Source organism: Vigna unguiculata, chromosome 6 (genome assembly GCF_004118075.2).
Source record: "Vigna unguiculata cultivar IT97K-499-35 chromosome 6, ASM411807v1, whole genome shotgun sequence".
Taxonomy (NCBI): Eukaryota; Viridiplantae; Streptophyta; class Magnoliopsida; order Fabales; family Fabaceae; genus Vigna; species Vigna unguiculata.
Window position 1 is genome coordinate 17,427,654 of NC_040284.1, and position 20,671 is coordinate 17,448,324.

Below are 20,671 nucleotides of genomic sequence, written 5' to 3' on the forward strand. Positions count from 1 at the left end.
AGGTGGTCCATAATGTGTAGTTCTTCACTTTGAACGATGGAGATTTGATTTGGAGTTCAGTAGCTAGAGATATATGTTACTCATTATTGCTGGTTTTGAAGTCTTTACAATGCATAAATAAGCTCTTGACAATTTTAAGTAACTTCTAATGAAGCATGATTGGGTTATGTTGTAAGTCTCTATGAATTTGAATGTTCCTTTGGTTAGTCACATGTTTAGAATTGGTTTATTGGTGAATGCATGTGTGTCAATATAAATTAACTTGTTGCATAGGAGAGGCAATAATGCTATATTAATTTACATTGGTGCATAGGATTATGTGCTTAAATTGTCAGAGTGATGCTGCTTTATATTTGTTTGAGCATACGTTATTCGTAAGTTGGAATTAAATGCTAGCATGGATTTAAAGGGTGAAATATATATATATATATATATATATATATATATATATATATATATATATATATGAGGATTGATGTATATGATATATGGTGATACTTGTGTATGCGTATGATGAAGCCATCTAAATTGAGATTGTGCATGGGAGTCATGTTGATTTCTAGAAGCCTATATTCTTCATTGTGGATATGCATAATTATAAGAGTATGATTGATTTTACTTTGTTTTGGGTGCTTAAAAACCAGTACTGCGCAAGTACTGGTGTAGCGCCTAGCGGTGGTGTTTGACCGCCAAGCGATAGCTACAAAACCAGTGGAGTATTGAAGCGTGTGGCGCTTGGTGGTAAGGGTTGTCCCGCTAGGCGATACTTGCAAAAACAATAGCATCAGAGGCGCTTGGCGCCTGGCGGCATGTGTCCCCCGCCAAGCGGTCTGGAAATGAGTTTCACATGGCGGCTCTAGAGTAGCGTCAAGCGATGATGCAAAGGCATAAGCTTTGTTTGCTTTGGATGTGCGTGATCTACAAAGCTTTGGTGATACCTCAAGGTCGGCTTACTGGGTTCCTTGAGTTGTGGCTTAGAACGTATTCCTTGAGTTATGGCTCGAGATAGGGATTAAGCACGTGGCATTCCTTGAGTTGTAGCTCGGAATGACATCTCTTGAGTTGTGGCTCGGGATGGCAGATGAATACGATGAACTCTTGAGTTGTGGCTCGGGTTGGTGAGTGTTATCGGTGTGAGTGTGCGTGTTGTGACGCATATGGCGGGTCCAGATAGATTGCCCTCCTTGGCATGAGACCAACGAGTTTGGTAGTCTTGGAACATTACGAATGTTATTCGTATTGGAAACTCAACCTGGCGTTACGGAGTGTGGTCCGTAGTGTGGTTTCCGGCACATGCTCTACCAGTTGTGGCTAGTAGGTGTGGCAGCAAAACATCTTGAGGTAGTACTTGTCAGAAGACGTAGAACACGGGTAACATGGTGGTGGCCATGTGATATAGAATCAAAGGATGGAATTCATTTTGTGTGTTTGTATGTATGTATGTGTGTGTGTGTGTGTATATATATATATATATATATATATGATTATTTAATTGTTAGCTCACTCTATCTGCTTGTGTTTGGCGATGATCGTGTACGTGGTACACGAGAGCAAATGATGTTGCAGGTGGATCTAGTGAGGCATAGAGCCGAAGCGGGGCTAGTATGGGAGAAAAGAGTTTTCTGAGTTTTATGTTTTGTGTTTCTAAATAAATTGTAATATTTTATATTACTAGACTTTGATGATTGTAATGAAGCTTATAATTATGGTTTTAAAGTTTATCTTATGATGAATGAAAGTTTTAAATTTCCCGTGTTTTGGGAACTACAGTTATATTAAATGAGGTTTTAATATTATTTTATTCTATTTTATTTAAAATCCCGTAATATCCGAGCGGGATGTTACATTAAAAACATAATTAGAGTTTATAATATCTTAAAATCCCTAAATCATAATTAGGGTTTATTATAGCATAAAATTCCTAAATTCATAATTAGGATTCATACTTTTATAAATTCCCTAAATTCATAATTAGGGTTTATAATAATTTCAGGATAACACAATTTGGGAAAAAAATATGTAAATTATGTTGTAGTTTGCATGCAATAATACTTCATTTTAAAAAAACTACTATAGGATCTTAAGATTCATGATTCTCACATGTTCACGCACATAATCACACATTTATGTACATAAATCATATTAGGATACTAACCTTGATCCATGAGAGACCCAATAATAATGCGTTCTTCAATCTCTGTTCTTCAACCTCCTTTTCCCAATCCATCTCTTTTCCTTCATTACTCCTCTCACACCCTCTCTCTGGATGGACTGAGCTTTATTTTATTTTATTACGACTTCCCATAATAACAAATAGGTTCTTATATTTTATTAAATTACAACTGAGTCCATCATAATATTTCAAATGAGTCACATAATAGAATTAATTCGTCAATTAATTATAACATTTTGGGCTTTTGTGTGCACCCATTGTTTGGTTGTCTCCTCTTGCATTGTGTAATTGGTTATTGGAAAGATGAGGATTGTCAAATATGGATGGCGTGTCATCGAAAGGTGAGGAGAAAACAAATTAAACCTCCCCAAACGCGCAGAATCAGTGGAAACCTGAAATGGGGTTGAGGTTCTTTAATGGTAACTTTTTGAGGTTTGGAAATTTTTCAAAGTGGAAGAGGAAGGGGTTCTGTTTCAAAGAATGGGGAAAGGGTAAGAGAGTGAGAATTTCTCCCAAATGCACAGAGTGATATTCCACTTTAATATGCCACCGCTTTCAACTTTTAACTAGATTAAAAAAAGAAATTAAAATACGGTACATAATGTGATAAGAGAAGTAGTAAAAAATAGTGGTCATATTATTTTCCTTCTCGAAAACATCTTTTAACTAATTCTCTATAAGAAAAAAAGAGAGTGTAATTTGAAAAATAATAATGTGATTTGAAAATTTAACCTATTTATTAATAAATAAAATTCTCTTTTAATATTCCCATTTATCATTACAAATAAAGATATCCTAATGTTCTTAATATCTTTAACATTATTCATATATAAGATGAATGTTACACTAAAATAATATAAGATAAATGTTACATTAAAATAGAATATTGGAGAGAAAATGGAGAAGAGGACAATATGATAATGCAAAATATTAGCCAAAGAAAGTATTGAAGGGCATGCTTTACACGTGTTACAAAATTGTAGTGTAATTTACAAAATTTGTAGCACCCATGGTCCCAATATTATCAAGTATCTTTCAGTTCTGAATATTGAAAATGACGATACCTTCACGATATTCATCGTTCAAAATCACATTTCTCATCTATTGCTCTCATTATTAAGGGTTTTCTTTTTTATTTCTTTTAACACGGTTGTTTATTTATTGGAATTAATTTCATCGTTTATTCATAAATCAAGATTTTAATTTTGAAAATATATAAAAATCAGATAAATTTGCATTATTAAGTTTCAGGTTTAATAAACTTTTCTATCATTTTAATAACTATTTTAATTTTATACCACAGTATATATATATTCATGTACTTAAAAAAAGATGAAATTGAGAATGTCTCATTGATGGTTGATTATAGATTATATTATATATAAATTAAAATTATTAATATTTACGTGTTAATAATAATCGACTTCTAATTAGGTTATAGTTTCACTTAAAAAATAATAAAGAATATTTTATTAACAGTTAAAGTACAGGACCTAAAATAAATATATATTTTTTTAATTTTCTTACCATCAATTTCTTCGTTTTATGTTAATTTTACTCATAATTTACATCTATATATAAAAGAAATATTTATTTTTATGTATATATAATTTTAAATTTATTTTATTCTTTATAATATAATTATTAAATTTTCTTAAAAAATATAGTTGTTAACTATTTTTTTATAGAAAAGATCGTTATTTTAAACTGTAAATATTCATATATTTTTTATTATTTTCTTTATATATTAACTTAAATAATTTATATATATTATTAACTTATACGATATAAATATTAAAAAAATGTGAATGTCTTTCACTAGGAATATGAATATGGTTTATTTTTGTACGATGAGAATTATTTCTATTTTTATTTTTAAGGTTAGAGCACTCGCTTTTTGATAGTCACATATTCCATCCAACCATTAAAATAAGCACGTTTGTGTTGTGTTCCTTCAAACTCAAAATCACTTAATTTTAATTGTTTCACTGAGACAACATACGGGAAATGGCGTTCTCCACAGCCAGCTTCACCACTGCTCCATATGGCTCTTGGAAGTCCCCCATCACAGGCGATGCTGTCTCCGGCGCCACCAAGGACCTCGGCGGCACCGCCGTGGATGGCCATGGCCGCCTCATCTGGCTAGAATTCCGTCCATTAGAATCAGGGTAAGTAAGGTCTTTCAGTTCTCTGTTATTTATGTATTTATTTATTTTTCGGTATAAAAGAGAAAAAGAGAGTGAAAAGCACTTTTGGAGAAGTTAATTAGAATTACAAAAAAGTCAAAGCAACATGGTTCGCAACGCATGAAGAAGCTTAAATGTTCTACATTTGTCTATCTTTCTTTTTTACATTTTGATTGCTCTCGATATACGCGTTTTTCTTGTCTGTATTTTTTTATTAAATATGATTCATATATATATATATATATTTTTTTATTTATTTATTGATGACTACAAACTTAAAAGAGTAACACGTATATTTATAATATATGCTTTATCATAGGTTAATTTTGTTACAAAATCGAAAAAATGGTACTAATATAAAATATGTAAATTTGAGTAAAATTCAGTGAATATTGAAGGACGAGTTTAAAACAGCGGGTTTGATGGTGTATTATTAATTTTTCTCTCAAAAGTTATTTCAAACTTAACTTTGACTATCTCTTGAATTTTATAAATAATATTTTAAGTAGAGATGATGAATAAATATATTTGATTGGTATTATCTTAACTAGTATATGTTTTGATGAACAATTTTGACATTAATTAAGTATGAGTATAAAAATGAAAAATATAAAACTTTTTCAACATGTTACGAAGATGGGATAGGAACCTATATATCTGTTCTGTTTTCGTCTTCATACTCCGTTATAATACTTATTTCCGTCATATCTCATCCTCTCCTTAAACTAAGAATACTCATCGTCTGCTAAGTAATTTTATATATGTATATATACTAAACACTCTATATTTCTTATTTCTTTTTATTGTTTAATTTATTATGAAATTTATTCACTTCTCCAGTATATTTCTTGTCTCATCTAAACATTTATATAATTATGTTCAAATGATGTATGTCAATTAAATATTTTTATGTCTCACATTTAAATATTTATACTTTTTTATAATATTTTTATTTATTGTAAAATTATATATATACTACACACTTTCTATTTTTTTATTTTTTTCTTATTGTTTAGTTTATTATAAAATCCATTCACTTCTCCAATATATTTCTCGTCTTATCACAACTTTTATGCAATTATGTTCAAACGATGTATGTCAATTAAATATTTTTTATGTCTAACATTTGAATATTTCAACACTTTTTTAACAATATCAATTTAAGTATTCAATAGCATAAAACTTTCATTTACTAGGTCATATAAAAAAATTATCTTCTTTAGTCTATTATTATTAATTTTTGTTTCATTTAAAGAAATATTTTATTTCTCTAAAACAATTTTCGTAATCTATCAATCATCAATTAAGTTGATATTTGAAAAGTTTTCTTAGGTATCTAAAGTATTTTTCATTTTGTCATATCCTTAATTATACATTTATCCTTCTTTGTGTGATGTCTTTTGATGATCTCTCAAATTGTTTCTAAAACACACATTTAATATTTTTCTTAATTTTTTTATTTATTATTTATTTTTATCATGTAGAATACTATTTTGATATTTTTTATAAAATTATTTTTATTTTCTAATTTATTATTTTACAAATTTATTACTATAATTGTATAAACAAGTTTTATTTTTTATAATATAATAATTTAATGTAATCATTTTAATTTTTTTTTATCACTATTAAACATATATATTAAAGTTTAAAAAATTATATATATATATATATATATATATATTAAAATTTTATTATTATTAATTTAATCTTTATTTTTTTTATAATTATCGAGTCATGTAATTTAACTTTTATGTAAAAGAAAAAGTCGATCAACACTATTTTATAAATAGCCCCAAAACTAACTTATTTTATTAAAAAGCATGTTATTTGTTTTTGACTTATTTTTGAGACTTGACTTTATTTATCTTTTTAAAAGTCTGATTTCATCAATTAGTTTGGTATTTCATATTTAAGTTATGAAATAGAATTCATCTTTCCCTACATAAATATATAATTTTACTAATAATTGTTTTTATTACTATTTTCACTAGCACTATTTATTTCAACTATTACCATTATTATTAATGTCACACGCTCCTTATTTTGGTAATTACTGTTGAATTTTTGTAATTGTCAAGATTATTACCACCCGAACCAACTAACAATGTCAGTGTAATTACCATCACTGTCATCATATAAATATATACTTCTTTAACCTCATTTTTATATGATAGATATTTTTAAATTAATTTATTTTTAGACTAAAAATTCAAAATAAAAGTAGAACTAAAAACATCCTAAACTATTTAAACAAATTAAAAACTAATTTTAATATTTAAAAGTTTTGAAACTTATATCTAAAAACATCTCCGAACCTTAATTGTGTATTCTCTTTCATCCAAACAATTTTAATGGGGGTGCAAAATAGTTTTATCTATATTTTCTGAAATAAATTTTTAAAGTACAACACCTAAATATTTCTGATCACCTAATAAAATATTAAATAATTGTTATATTTTTATATAATAAATCCTAAACATTCACTCTTTCATATAAATGCTTTTATTTTTTGAGTTTGCATGTTCAGCCTTTTGGTTTGGCACTCTTTCTTGGTTCAGGCGTGGAGTTCTTGTTCTTGAGCCAGAAAAAACAGGAGGTGAGGCTGTGGATATTACTCCTAAGGAGTTTGGAGTGAGAACATTGGCTCAGGAATATGGAGGTGCTGCTTTTACTGTTTCAGGGGATGTTGTCTTCTTTGCAAATTACAATGATCAGAGGTTGTACACGCAGTCCATCACTTCTCTGGGTCAGTATTGCAAGCGTAAATTTTCATCATCCAATGCCATATTTTCCAATTTTATTGCACTTTGACATGAAATGACATGTTTGTTGGTGCCCCTTTCATCTGATGTGTAGTTCAATCTATGTTAGTTGCATCTTGTTTTGTTTTCTCTATAAACAAAGACAAATGTTTTGAAAGTGGGAAGTTTTATATTGAGATGTGTAAAAATGTGTTTTCCTCTGATTTTTTAATACACTCTAGTATGAATTTCAACGAAGCTTTCTTATTTTAATTCTTTAATCAGTAATTCAGTTAACAACGGTTGTCACATCGCCTAAATATAAGACTAATTTACAAAGTAAGTATATAACTAAATGCAAACTTTATTTTTCAAGCTCAAGCTGATTGTATATAACTAAATGCAAACTTTATTTTTCAAGCTCAAGCTGATTTTATAAGTTTCGGTTAGACTTAAAATTTATCTATTAATATGATTTCAGAGTCATGAGTTAAAAAATTTTCTCCATTGTAAATTTAACTTAGGTTACATCTCATTTGATTAATCTAGGAATATTGAATTTGTATTATGTTACTATCAAAAGGTGTATGTGAAGCATTTTTTGTATTTCATTGTTTGAATTTTATGGTTCATTGCCTTGTAGATGATCCTCCTGTACCTGTCACTCCGGATTATGGTGGACCTGTAGTCAGCTATGCCGATGGAATATTGGATGTACGATTTAACCGTTTTCTTTGTGTTAGGGAAGGTAAGAAATCCACTATAAGTTTATCTTCAAGGCTCAGGTTAGCTTGTTCCCACAGTGTTGTTAAATCATTCATTTATATGATCATAAATGCTTAATCATGTTGCTAGATCGTCGTGAAAGCAGTCTAAATCCACCTACAACTATTGTATCCATAGCACTTGGCAGCAAAGATGTTCAGGGTAAAATTTTCCATCTTATTAGTGTGTTTAACTAGTGGAGAGGTTGAATGAATATCGCTGATGAGTATTTCATTGTTGCTCGTCCAAGGTTTTCGAAAGTTTGTGTTATTTTCAGTTGGTTGAGGGTTGCTTCCACTGTGCATCAATTGTTTGATATGATGTCTGACTCGGTTGTGTGACATTCAGAACCAGTTGTGCTAGTTGGTGGGAGTGACTTCTATGCTTACCCACGTCTAGACTCTAAAAGTGAAAGAATAGCATGGATTCAGTGGAATCACCCCAACATGCCATGGGATAAAACAGAACTTTGGGTTGGCTATATTTCTGAAAATGGGTGAGCAGAACTCTCTGTTATTATGGTACAAGTAACTTATAAGAATTAAGATAGTTTGCTTAACATGTAGCCATGTATATCTCCCAATTGTGGCAAGGAAGAATCGTTTTCACTTCTTATTTGTGTTTTGGTTTTCAAATTTCCTACAAGTCTATCTATGATATGCTGAGCTTAAATATGAGTATGCAGTGCTGGTGCTTTTGGCGATATATTCTTTCTTTTCCTCAGTTCTAATATTTTGTCGATTATGTAACACTATATGGTGTTGCCCTTTTCATAATTAAGAAAAGGATGCAAGGATCACTTGGTTTGTATCCACATTTCAAATGTCAACTATTAACACAACTTATCTACCCTCTTGTCTCCATGCACTATTTATATACAGGGTCATGCACAGATTTTTTTTTCCCTCTAAAAGTTTTTCCTCTTAACCCTCTATTTTGTTTCCTGCTTTGTATCCTGGATCTCATTTTCAAGTTCTAGATGATAATTGGATTACATGGTTTTTAGTATATACATAGTTCATGTTTCAACTTAAAGCTTGATCATCTCATGGTTTCCTGCAGTGAGATCTACAAACGTGTTTGTGTTGCTGGGAATGATCCTTCACTTGTGGAATCTCCAACAGAGCCCAAGTGGTCCTCTGAGGGTACATAAATTAGCCTTTTTGTAACTCCATACCCCAAACAATACTTGGTAGTTTTATTCAACCGAAAGTTGACATAGTAACATTAACATCAATCATTTAGCTTTTGTTTGGTAGATGTTTCCTTTAGATACTCAAGTCATGATAGATTTCGTTGAGTAAATGTTTTCTTAAGATCATTAAATCATGATAACTCCAGAGATAGGCTCAGGATCCTTGATCTATGTCAATTTGTGACCTCTTAATGTTCCATAGTTTAAAACTTTATGTTTTTACTTTTCATGGTTTTTACTCACGTTGGTTTGTATTCACATTGATGGACGTGATTTTAAACTTACTACTAACTCCAATACGGACATATATTTTTATCTTTCTGTGCATTCTGGTTATTATATTTTGCATGACTATGCAGGGGAGTTGTTTTTCATCACAGATAGGGAAAATGGTTTTTGGAATCTCCACAAATGGGTAATTTTCATTCACCTATCATTTCTCCAAGCTATTAATTCTCTGTGGTAGTTTCCAAGAACTTCTGATTTTCTAATTAATAAATACTCTTTAATGCACTGAATAATTTTGAAATTATGTTGTTTATATATAGATTTGGATGCTTGGTAGGTACAGATTGATATTTTAGTCATTACTCTATTTGTGAAATTTACTGAACATCAACAAATTTCGATGAAGGATTCGTAGTTGACTAGTTGTATTTCCCGCTGATAAAATATAAATTTGCTGGTTTTGAAAAAATAGAATTTCTATGACGTTTTTTATTTTGATGTCTATGTGTGTGCATTTTGCAATGGAGTCAACTTTTAATTTTCCAAATTAAGTGTTGAAAAATTTTCTACTACAAAAGCTAACCTATGAATTTGATATGAATTGTTTCTTTAGAACAACTATGTTTAATATCTTTCTGATTTGCTAAATTTACATAAAGGAAATTGCTTTTCCTGCCACTTTTGCTGCTAACTGCACCATCCTTTATTTTCTAATTGTTGTTCCAATTACTTCTATCTAACAATGGAAATGATCTTTGATATACAAAATTTCCGAAAGAAACATTTTATACATTCCAGAATTAAAATCTTGGTAGAGTATTTAACACATTTAAATGTTCTTGAAGTAAAGTTCTATAAGAGTGTTTAAACTCTTCGGTAAATTTGATTAGGGAATGTATTAAGCATTCTTCTGGTTATACAAATGCTTTCTGTTGGGATTTGATCCACGCAGTGAGGTTCAGGTTAAATTAGTTATACAAATGCTTTCTGTGGATATTTTGCTCTTCCTATGATCACTTATCCCTCTCTGTTTGGCTTGGATTTCCCTGTGCAAAGGATGATTGTGACAAATAATTCAGTTGCAAGCATGCTTGTCTGCTTTTTCTGGTTGGACATGCTGTAGCCACTAAAAGTTAATTAATTACTTGTATTTCTACTTTTCCTTTTCTAACTTCTATAATAATTGACCGCAGATTGAGTCTGAGAATAAGGTCGTGTCAGTTTATTCTTTGGAAGCTGAGTTTACAAGGCCGCTGTGGACTTTTGGTGTGAATTCTTATGAATTTGTTCAAAGTTCTAAAAAGTTAATTGCTTGTAGTTACAGGTATTTCTAAATCTACTACTTACAAATTTGTGTGCGTGTGTGTTCAAATTGGTAATTTAATTCAAAGTTTTGCATTTTGTAGGCAGCATGGAAAGTCATATCTGGGTATTGTTGATGTAGAGGGCTCAGAGCTAACTGTGATTGATTTCCCTTGCACAGACATAAATAACATAGTAACTTTCAAAATTGATTCATTGTTTTTCTCTTGTGGCTTTAAATAAATATTTGAAATGCATTCTTAGTTGTTGAATTGAATCATTTTGTTAGACGTCTGGTGATAATTGCTTGTACGTGGAGGGAGCATCAGAGGTTCTTCCATCATCAGTGGCCAAGGTACTTTATTGTTCCACCAAGGGTTTTAAATTGACAACTGCAACACCTAAATTGTGGTGTGATTTTATATCATGTGAATTGCCACAACGCATCTGCAACATAGCTGCAACAGGGTCACAACAGAACTTTAACTCCATTCTTGGTTTTTTTTTTTTTTTTGTCAAAAAAAGGAGATTCAAACTTCAATCTTCTATTTCAAGTGTCTATGATTGATGAGGTGCTGTGTTATGGGTTGTTATAGGAGTGTTGAGAGGTATTTCATAGTGGAAAACGATGAAAAATCTTAAAATTTGTACAGTCTTATAAATAAAAGACATACTAATAATAATAATCAGAATAACTGCCATCATATAATAATTTCACATCACTCCAAAATGCAGCCGTCACAATGACCGCAACTGCAATTTCCCTAACCACAACAGCAACTGCAAATTAGAGTTTCAGCCATCATTCCATTTCTTTGTTATTTCAATTCACACCATAACAACTCTCTTGCTTTCCAGGTGACTTTTGATGATGATAAATCAAAAGCAGTGGATTTCAATATTATCTGGTCCTCATCACCAGATAGTCTGAAGTATAGTTCATACATCAGTAAGCCAGAGTTAATTGAATTCCCAACTGACGTTCCTGGTCAAAATGCTTATGCATACTTTTATCCACCATCTAATCCTGATTTCCAAGCTAGTGAAGAAGAAAAGCCTCCACTATTATTGAAGAGCCACGGTAATTCTGGTCCTGAATCTGGGATTATCACTTTCTATTTCATATTCTTATTTGTTTGTTTGATCAATTAGATGCTGAAAATGGGATCTTCCCTTTGCATCCAACATGTATATGTAGCTTAATTTCTAGTGATCTACTTGGTAATCGAGTATGAACTACCTTTAAAAATTATAAGTGTATGCTAATGCTGCTTAGGTCGTGAGAGCATTTTAATGACAGTGACAATAGTTATTTTAATTACATTATCTTTGGTTCAATTCTATCTGTCGACAGTACAGTACTCATGATTTTGTCCATCTCTGCATTAGTATGTTTTAAGTTTCTCATTTTAACAGTTATGACATCATATTCTTAATTTAATTCAGTTGTTTGAAAACAACTTTGTCTAAAATTTCTTCATTGAATTCAGTTTTACCTGGTCACTGCTTCATTGCACTTAATTATTTCTGTCAAAGTTGTCGTGTGTGAGTTTTGTCACTCTAATGGCTTTCATCCACCAGAAACTCCTATATGTACATTACTTAATTTGAATATTTCAGGTGGCCCAACTCAAGAAACTCGTGGAATTTTAAATTTGAGCGTTCAGTATTGGACTAGCCGAGGTTGGGCAGTTGTTGATGTTAATTATGGTGGAAGCACTGGTTTGTTTCTCATCTTGTCTACTACCAATCTTATAACTCCATCTCTCACAGTGGAAGTGCTGGATTTTTTTTTTCATCCTTTTCTCTTTTAGTTTTAGTCCCTATAAAATTTGTTTTCTGGTTTTGGTCCTTGATTTATTTGAGTCCCCGGAAAATATTCATTTTTGTATAAACTTGTAGCCTGTTTTAGTACTTTGACTTGTTTAGAAGATGAAACTTAGTTTTTCTGTCTTTCATACGTTTGGAAGGTTATGGCAGGGCATACAGAGAACGACTTTTGAGACAGTGGGGAATAGTTGATGTTAATGACTGTTGTAGTTGTGCTACATATTTGGTAATTGCTACCTACTTTTTTGGTTGGTGAATCTGTTAAAGCAAAGGGGTATATGATAAATTGTACCATCTAGGTGGAGAGTGGAAAGGTGGATAAGGAGAGGCTTTGTATAATGGGTGGCTCTGCTGGTGGGTATACCACTTTGGCAGTTCTTGCTTTCAGAAATACTTTTCAGGCTGGTGCTTCTTTGTATGGAGTGAGTGCATCTTCTGACACTTCTTTTTCCCATTTCTTCCCCACGAGCAATTCCTTGTGTTATTAATTTAACCAAACAAATAAACTTGAACAAGTTGATATTGAATATTTCAATTCCATTCATTTAAATCCCTAACTATGGAATTGATTTGGCAATGGGGGGGTGTATTGAACAGATAGCTGACTTGAACTTGTTGAGAGCAGAAACACATAAGTTTGAATCCCATTATGTTGAAAATCTAGTTGGTAAGTCAACAATGACCATTTAAGGTACCTCTAATTTTGTTGGTTTATTATTTGTTTCATTTGGTGCTGAGTTTATTTCAACTGGTTGCAGGAGATGATAAGGATATGTATGAAAGATCCCCTATCAATCATGTTGATGATTTTTCTTGTCCCATTATAATATTTCAAGGCTTGGAGGACAAGGTTAGTAACAATGTTATCATTATTTCCCCTTACCATATCTAACATTTGAAGGATCATGAATGTAAATTGGAAATTGCCACCTTTACAAAAACCAAGTTGATCAATCTATTATGCACTCTGCAGGTTGTGCCACCGGATCAAGCTGAAAAAATATACCAGGCAGTGAAGGAGAAAGGTGTGCCAGTTGCTCTTGTTGAGTATGAAGGAGAACAACACGGTTTCCGAAAGGTGTGTTCTGATTGAATTTGGATTTTCTACTGAGTTTTTTATACCGTTTTTTTGTTGTGTCTTCAAAATACATTAATGGTCATTGATTTTAAAATTTTAAAATATCTTAAAAAGATTTTTAAAGTAATAATATAGTGTATTTTTAATGTTCAGCAGAAGACAGCAAAAAAAAACTATTAGAGAATTTGGACTCGTTTTAATTTAGTTATCTTTTAGAATGAAACATTGACTATATACAGTAATGTGATGTTACTTGCAGGCTGAGAACATTAAGAATACAATTGAACAAGAAATGGTCTTCTTCGCACGATTGATTGGGCACTTTGATGTTGCTGATGATATTACTCCTGTCAAAATTGACAACTTTGATTGATTGATAATACCTTTTTTTAAGGTACTGATGTTGAATTTCTCTGCAACTATGTAAAAGAAAGTCCTAAGCGATGTTTCTTCTCAAATCCAAATTGTGCTCTGCAGTAACTGAGGAACTTGGATGAAAATTCTTGCACCAATGAGCTTCTTCTATAGAGAGTCTATATTAATGCTCATTGGAAAGAAGAGTGTGCTGAGTTTCTACTACATTTTATGTTGGAGTTCAATTTAGCAGTGTATCTTGTTTTCTATTTATGAATTTATGTTTTGAAAGTGTGTTGAGGATGCTGTATATGTTTGTTTTCTACAATATCTGTCTTGAATGGATAAAGTGGGTAATGATAAACCTTACCACCTTATAATATTAAACTTTGTTGTGTTTAGGTAATGCTAATATATATATATATATATGAAAAAATTAGAGTTATTTATTCAATATGAAATATCCAGTAATACATTATAACATGACTTGATTATTTTTTGGTTTGAATGTTTGGATCCAAACTATAGTCCTAGAGTAAAAATAATCGATATTACTTTCTCTTGTCAAACACTACATTATCACTTGAGAGATGTGACTTCTTGCATTAAACCACTAACTTACATAATCTCCCTCAAAACTTTAACTCTCTATCAATTAAACAATCACTTGTTTCTTGAATGACGACATTTCGCATGGACTAAAGAAAGTTTCAAAGACAACAGATTTAAACAATATATGACATACAATATATGAAAAAAAAAACTCAGTACAATAATTAAACAATATATGAAAAAGAAAAAACTAAATTTTATCAATGATATACAAATCAAATTCAATCAATTTTTTCATGTTTTAACCAACACATTAAACCTATTTTTCACTTCGACTGATTAGTATTCTAACTCAAACTAGTTTTGACTACTCAACACTTCAATTAAGTAAAAGATCTAACTGTAACAAAAGTGAACAATACTATTAACAACTTTGTTTTCCATGTTCATGAAAATACTAATAACTTTAAAATGATCAAATTTACTAGTGCATTTAAAACCAACCAAACCCACTTGTATGAGTTAATTTCCTAATATGAAGGTAGTTTACCTTGCAATGAAAGCAAATCTCACACTTTCTGAAATAGAATAAGGAAATCTCTAAATACAAGTTTATAAACTTAAACTTATAAAATTAACACATCTACTCAAATATCTTATTTTCTTATTTGATTCTGACATATAGAGTATAAATTTAAGAAAATGAGAATAAGAAAAAAAATATCTATAGAAAAATGATAAACTCAAATAGAGAAAGAATTTGATCAATATGTGATTTAATTGGAAAATCCAAAATTTTAGAGAGTGCTTAAAATATTAAAAAGAAAAAAAAACTATTTTATACCTATTTATAATTTGTTTATAAAATATATTATCTAGGTGTTACAAAAATAGATATATAGACTGTGGTATGCAGCAGCAAATAGTACTACGAAGATCGATGAACATAAAAAAAAGTGGTACTATGCAAATTTTGAAGTTGTTGTGTATATATTCTATGTCTTAATTAACTAATCATCTTTTAACTAGTTGAATAATACCCGTTTTTGTTTGGAAGTTTGAGTTTGGTACCTGCTTTTAAACAAGTTTCAATTTTGTCATAACTTTTGAAAAAATATTTCAATTAGGTTTCTTTCAGAAAAAAAAAGCTATTAATTACGTCACGTGTTAGTCTCTGAATTTTTTTTTTAATTTTTAATTTTTTTGTTAATTTTAAAAAAAAATTGTCACGTCTAAATCCTTGGTGTGACATATGACATTGTCAGTGTCATGTGATAAGGTACCGTCACATGTATCTTTGCCAAATGTCATGTTTTGATTTCAATTTAGTTCCCACATATGTCTATTTGTTTCAATTTAGTTCTCATATATATATATATATATATATATTTCAATTGAGTCTACTCTATTTGTTTAAATTTTGTCCAAATATTGTTTTTAAAAAATAAAGAAATATTGTCCATCCTTAAGATCAAATTTATTATTTATATAAATGTTATAGTGATATTTGTTATTAAAAATGACTTATAAAATTAATTACTCATATTTATATTAAAATTTAATAGTAAAAGTCATAATTAACAAAACATCAGTATAATAATTTCAATAATACTCATATTTCTTTTGTTAAAAATGACTTCATAACATATTACATTTTTTTTAATTGTTAATTCATGTTTTGTTGTTCATGACTTTACCACTAAACTTTAATATAAATATCAATACTTAATTTTGTAAATAATAAATTTTGTCTTGTAAGAGATATAATATTTCTCTATTTCGAAAAAAAATATTCGGACTAAATTGAAACAAATAGGATGAAGACTAAATTGAAACAAAAATAACATATATAGATATTAAATTGAAACAAATAGATATATGTGGAGATTAAATTGAAATAAGACAAAAATATTCGACAAAGACACTTACACGTGGCAAGCACGTGACACTGACAATACTACGTGTCACACCAAGAATTTGACACGTGACAAATTATTTTTTACAAAATTTAAAAGAAAATTAAAAAATGAAATAAACCAAAAGCTCAAACATGACACGCTGTTAACGATGTTAATAATGTTTTTTGAAAGAGAATTAATTAAAACAATACACAAAGCAAAGTTCTTTTATAATAAAGTGAAACTTTCGATCGAAATAAAATGTATCCATTTAAAATGAAAGTTTTATATGTACTTCGGAGACACGTATTTTTTGTATTTGCTTGCAACATCAATTCATCTTATCCGAAACAACTTCGATTGGACCCCACGAGCGTTCATGCGGCATCGTTTCTGCTTAGGAAGTGGAACGAGTATCAAAAAGAAAATATCATTTCCATCTCTCACAGAAAGAACTGCGATTTGTTCAGGCGAAAAAAGAATGGCTTTTTCTGCACCCCTTATGCGATTCAGTTGCGTCTCTCTTCTCCACAGTAATCTGAATAATCCCTTTCCTTTACCTTTTTCTGGGCTCCCCAAATCCCTCTTTGGTTGTGGTGTTTCCCTCAAACTCAATGGGAGTTCAGTGTCTGGGAGAAGAAGATTGAGTGGTGACAGTGTCAGTGTTCGTGTGAATGCTTCATTGGTGGAGGCTCCAGTTTTGTGGGTTGGAAGAATATGCATCTTCTATGCCCTTCTTAAAGCTGGCTTGGCTGGATCTCAAGCCAATCCACTTGTCTCAGGTGCCAAACCAAATTAATCAATTGAGTACATTTTCTTACATTTTTTACACCCTTAATTTGGAAAAAGGCTTCATTTTTATGTGTTGGGTGTCTGTTTCTTTCTTTCAGATTTGGAAATTGGGGAGAGTAATGATGAATCTGGAGTTCCTTCTGGTGCTGCTGACTTGGGTTTCTCTAAATGGGCCCAAACCATACTAGGAAAACCAGGTTTGTCCAATTCATGTCTGATGTACTTGCTGCTCCTGATCCCTTAGTGGTATTGCTTCTCATTCAAGTGTGAATGTTTTAATGGATTTAAGCTGGTTTGATTGTGCTGTGTGTTAACGTATGGGGTGATTTGATCAGTGAGTTGAAGGCTATTCTGATTTAGTGATGATTGTTTAATGGGAATGATTGTGGTTTGAATATTTTGGAAGGTAGTATAGGACCCCATTTGGGTTATTGAGTGGTATTATAATTGGGAGTGTTTTGGAGACTTGGTAGGAGGTCATTACTTGGTTTATACTATTTTTTTGGACGAATTCAGGGTATCTTATCTCTCTTTCAACAGTCAAAGACTAATCTCAAGGTTAACTGAGACCTATTCAAGAGACTAACATCACTTAACGAATGAGCTTTCAGAGACAGAGATCTGAAGATCGGACATTGACCACATGCTTAATAGTTATGGCTATCCATCAAACATTTCACACCATGTTGGTGGGTTTTAGGTTGTATGATACTTGATGCAGTGTTTTGCAGACCAGTGGAATGGGACAAAGAGGAGAAAGGTAGAGGACTCAGAACGATTTCGTATGCTTGGGACATGTTCTCACTAGAAGCGATGAGTTTAAGGATGTTTCCAATGTTTTGTTATTCCCTTATTCACCGGTGGGGAAGCAAGAGACATAAGGGAGCTTGATTTGGCCATTTGTTGATCCTCATTCATTTGGAGAAGTCCCAAGTTGATGGAGATATTCATATGACCCTCATTCATTTGGAGAAGTCCCAAGTTGATGGAGATATTCATATGACTGGTACTTTAACATGTTTAAGCTTGAAGGGTGTTAAAACATTTGAGGGTATAAAACATTTGAGATATAGGTCTCATTGTTAGTGGCTTTGGGCTTGTACGGGTAATACAAGTCTTTAACCTAAATAACTGCATAAATACCTACATAAATAGTACTACTGGATTAGAATATTCCAACACCTGCCACTGAGTCTATTATATCTTGTGTGGTATTGTTAGTTTTCTTATTTCCCAAATAAAATCATGTTAGGCATCAACATGAACCTTGACATCTGAGCAAGGCTCATCAATCAAGTTGCCTTGCTTTCATTCTCCATTTCTCTAAATCTGTAATTCTCCTCACTTTGCAAGCCAATGTGTTTCCTTATCTTTGTCTCTCCGCTTATTATTGATGATGGATGATGTTGGTTCAAAGTACATGTTTTTAGTTATGTGTGTTTGTATATGATCAGCAAAGGAAGCTCCTAATGGAAGGAAATTGGTTAGCAAATGGCATCCTACCACAAAGGGTACACTTAGAAGAAACTATAGAGTTCCATCCAAGTCAGAAGGGCGACGAGTTCTTAAAGCTATTGCATCTCTATTATCTGATGATGACCACTTTGTTGATGCCACTTCTCACAAGGTCTTAATTAATTTTTCATCAACTCCTCTTTTGATATGTTCTATTTTATCATAATTTGATGTAAGACATGCTTGACTTACATGTTGGTGATGAACAACCATAATAGGGTTGCCAAATACGAAGGGAGAGTGCACATGGAGAAAGTGTGTGTTGCAACAATGTGAGAGCTCTTTTTGATGAGCTTCCAACTCCACATATCATTGTGGAAATCACCCCTTTCCCTGCTGGACCACTTACGGATAAGGATTACATTAAAGCGGAGAAACTTGAGAAGACTCTGAGATCTAGTCCTTCTGTGTGATGTCTTTAAGGTTGTTTTCATGTACATAGCTTGTAAATACTGATAAACAACAATTTTTATGCTTTGAACTCTTCAATATTTTATTTTGAAGTGAATGATAGTAACAAATCAGATATGAGTATTTATTTTCATATAGCACCAATTCCTTTTTAGTCTTTGAGATATATAATAGAAACATATATTTAGGGTTACTAATCAAAATTTGATTGAAATTAATGCAATTGGTTCTACCTCTCAATAGAATTTGAATAGATACATAGTAAACATATTTTGGTTGTATATTTGGATTAGGTTATTTAAATATATTGTATAATTAGTTTTCAAGCCAAACCCTCACAATTTTATTTGTTGATCAATCGGAATAACCAATATTTTCATTTTATTTGTCATGTTTTTTTCCTTGTTTATTCTTACTACCTATTTCTATTTCCATCTTTTTTCTCCTCTTTCCCCAACACACTTTTAAGATTATATATTTTAAATTTTTATAAAAAATGAAGGAGTTTGGATTTTTGTTCTTATAATGTTATTAAATAATCTCATGTTGAAAAGCATAAATTTATTGTTTTTTATTTATGTTATCATGCAACATCAACTACCTGCATATATTTTAAACAAAAAAATAGTTAATCATGTGAAATCACTAGCCTACTCGTCTAAAAAAAATCAAAAAACCTACATTGGAAGTTATTTATTTATATTTATTTATCAATGAATGTTAAAGCTTAAAAATAGTGATTACAGATTTTGAGGTGATAGATTTTAAAGATTTTTAATTTATAAAAAGTAAACTAAAATTCACTCGTTTTAGAAGAACTAAACAATTTATTTTTAAATTTTATAAAAACGGAAAACAAAAAAAGAAATGCAGGATCAAAATTAAAGACATTTTTTATTCTGATTGTAAATATTAATACCATTGTTAAACAAGTAGAAGTGTCTTTTTTTATTAAAATATTTATTATATAAAAAGGTCACAAATAGGAGTTTTCTCTGTTCTCTAATAAAAATATACTTGTATACCATATTAGTTTTAAAGTTTGTTTTTGTCAAAATTAAGTAATAAGAATTAACAACTTGTAAGTTGATTTTGAAGAAATAAAAAAAAAATTATGACAAATACATTCTATCATTTTTTTTTCTTTATATAAAGCATAATTGTTATAACCATTAACGGAATCACCTTTTACATAAATAAGTCTTAGACACTAGCAATTTGATAATTAACAAATCATTTTTCTTTATTTATTTTTGTACTTTTTTTAGGATACTTTTGAAAAGAAACTTCCTAAAATCATTTCCACGATGGGGAAGTACAAGAAGGCAAAATCTTGAATGCAAATGCATAATGAGCTAAATTTAATAAAAGGATTGTGTTATAATTTCAAGGAAAATTTTCATTTCATCTATAGATTACTAATTCTGTCTTTTCATTTAATATTCGTCTACAAAGTAAAGACAATAAAAATATATAATTCCAATTGTTTATAAAATACAATTAGTGACATTCCAACGCATCTTATATTTATTACACATAACATAATATCAATGATTATTGTCTCATCATTAAATTTCATTCTATACCTAAATACTTCTGCAATCTCAACCTTATTTTACATTAATTATTACTCATAAAACAAAAGGTC

The 20,671-nt window shown here is 30.5% G+C and overlaps 2 protein-coding genes across 2 annotated transcripts; both read left to right on the plus strand.

Annotated features, from left to right (window-relative positions):
• The first annotated feature begins 4,083 nt into the window (after positions 1 to 4,083).
• On the plus strand, positions 4,084 to 14,242 carry LOC114187079. The gene is made up of 18 exons (XM_028075206.1): positions 4,084 to 4,341; positions 6,921 to 7,108; positions 7,747 to 7,851; positions 7,959 to 8,030; positions 8,217 to 8,364; positions 8,931 to 9,013; positions 9,423 to 9,478; positions 10,485 to 10,615; positions 10,698 to 10,788; positions 10,883 to 10,948; positions 11,452 to 11,674; positions 12,214 to 12,315; positions 12,564 to 12,649; positions 12,723 to 12,845; positions 13,021 to 13,090; positions 13,182 to 13,273; positions 13,397 to 13,501; positions 13,761 to 14,242. Exons 1-18 carry the CDS (start codon positions 4,181 to 4,183, stop codon positions 13,872 to 13,874), a joined length of 2,016 nt encoding a protein of 671 aa, XP_027931007.1. The 5' UTR covers positions 4,084 to 4,180; the 3' UTR covers positions 13,875 to 14,242.
• A 2,412-nt stretch (positions 14,243 to 16,654) lies between these two features.
• LOC114186670 lies at positions 16,655 to 19,160 on the plus strand. The gene is made up of 4 exons (XM_028074647.1): positions 16,655 to 17,087; positions 17,196 to 17,294; positions 18,552 to 18,724; positions 18,831 to 19,160. Exons 1-4 carry the CDS (start codon positions 16,685 to 16,687, stop codon positions 19,023 to 19,025), a joined length of 870 nt encoding a protein of 289 aa, XP_027930448.1. The 5' UTR covers positions 16,655 to 16,684; the 3' UTR covers positions 19,026 to 19,160.
• The last annotated feature ends 1,511 nt before the right edge of the window (positions 19,161 to 20,671 follow it).

Bases quoted from the DNA above. Each gene is read 5' to 3' on its own strand.
- LOC114187079 (XM_028075206.1), top strand. From the start codon at position 4,181: ATGGCGTTCTCCACAGCCAGCTTCACCACTGCTCCATATGGCTCTTGG. The intron at 10,789-10,882 runs GTAACTTTCAAA...TCATTTTGTTAG, and splicing joins GCACAGACATAAATAACATA to ACGTCTGGTGATAATTGCTT. The intron at 12,316-12,563 runs GTTTGTTTCTCA...TACGTTTGGAAG, and splicing joins TAATTATGGTGGAAGCACTG to GTTATGGCAGGGCATACAGA.
- LOC114186670 (XM_028074647.1), top strand. From the start codon at position 16,685: ATGCGGCATCGTTTCTGCTTAGGAAGTGGAACGAGTATCAAAAAGAAA. The intron at 17,088-17,195 runs GTGCCAAACCAA...TCTTTCTTTCAG, and splicing joins AGCCAATCCACTTGTCTCAG to ATTTGGAAATTGGGGAGAGT. The intron at 17,295-18,551 runs GTTTGTCCAATT...GTATATGATCAG, and splicing joins AACCATACTAGGAAAACCAG to CAAAGGAAGCTCCTAATGGA.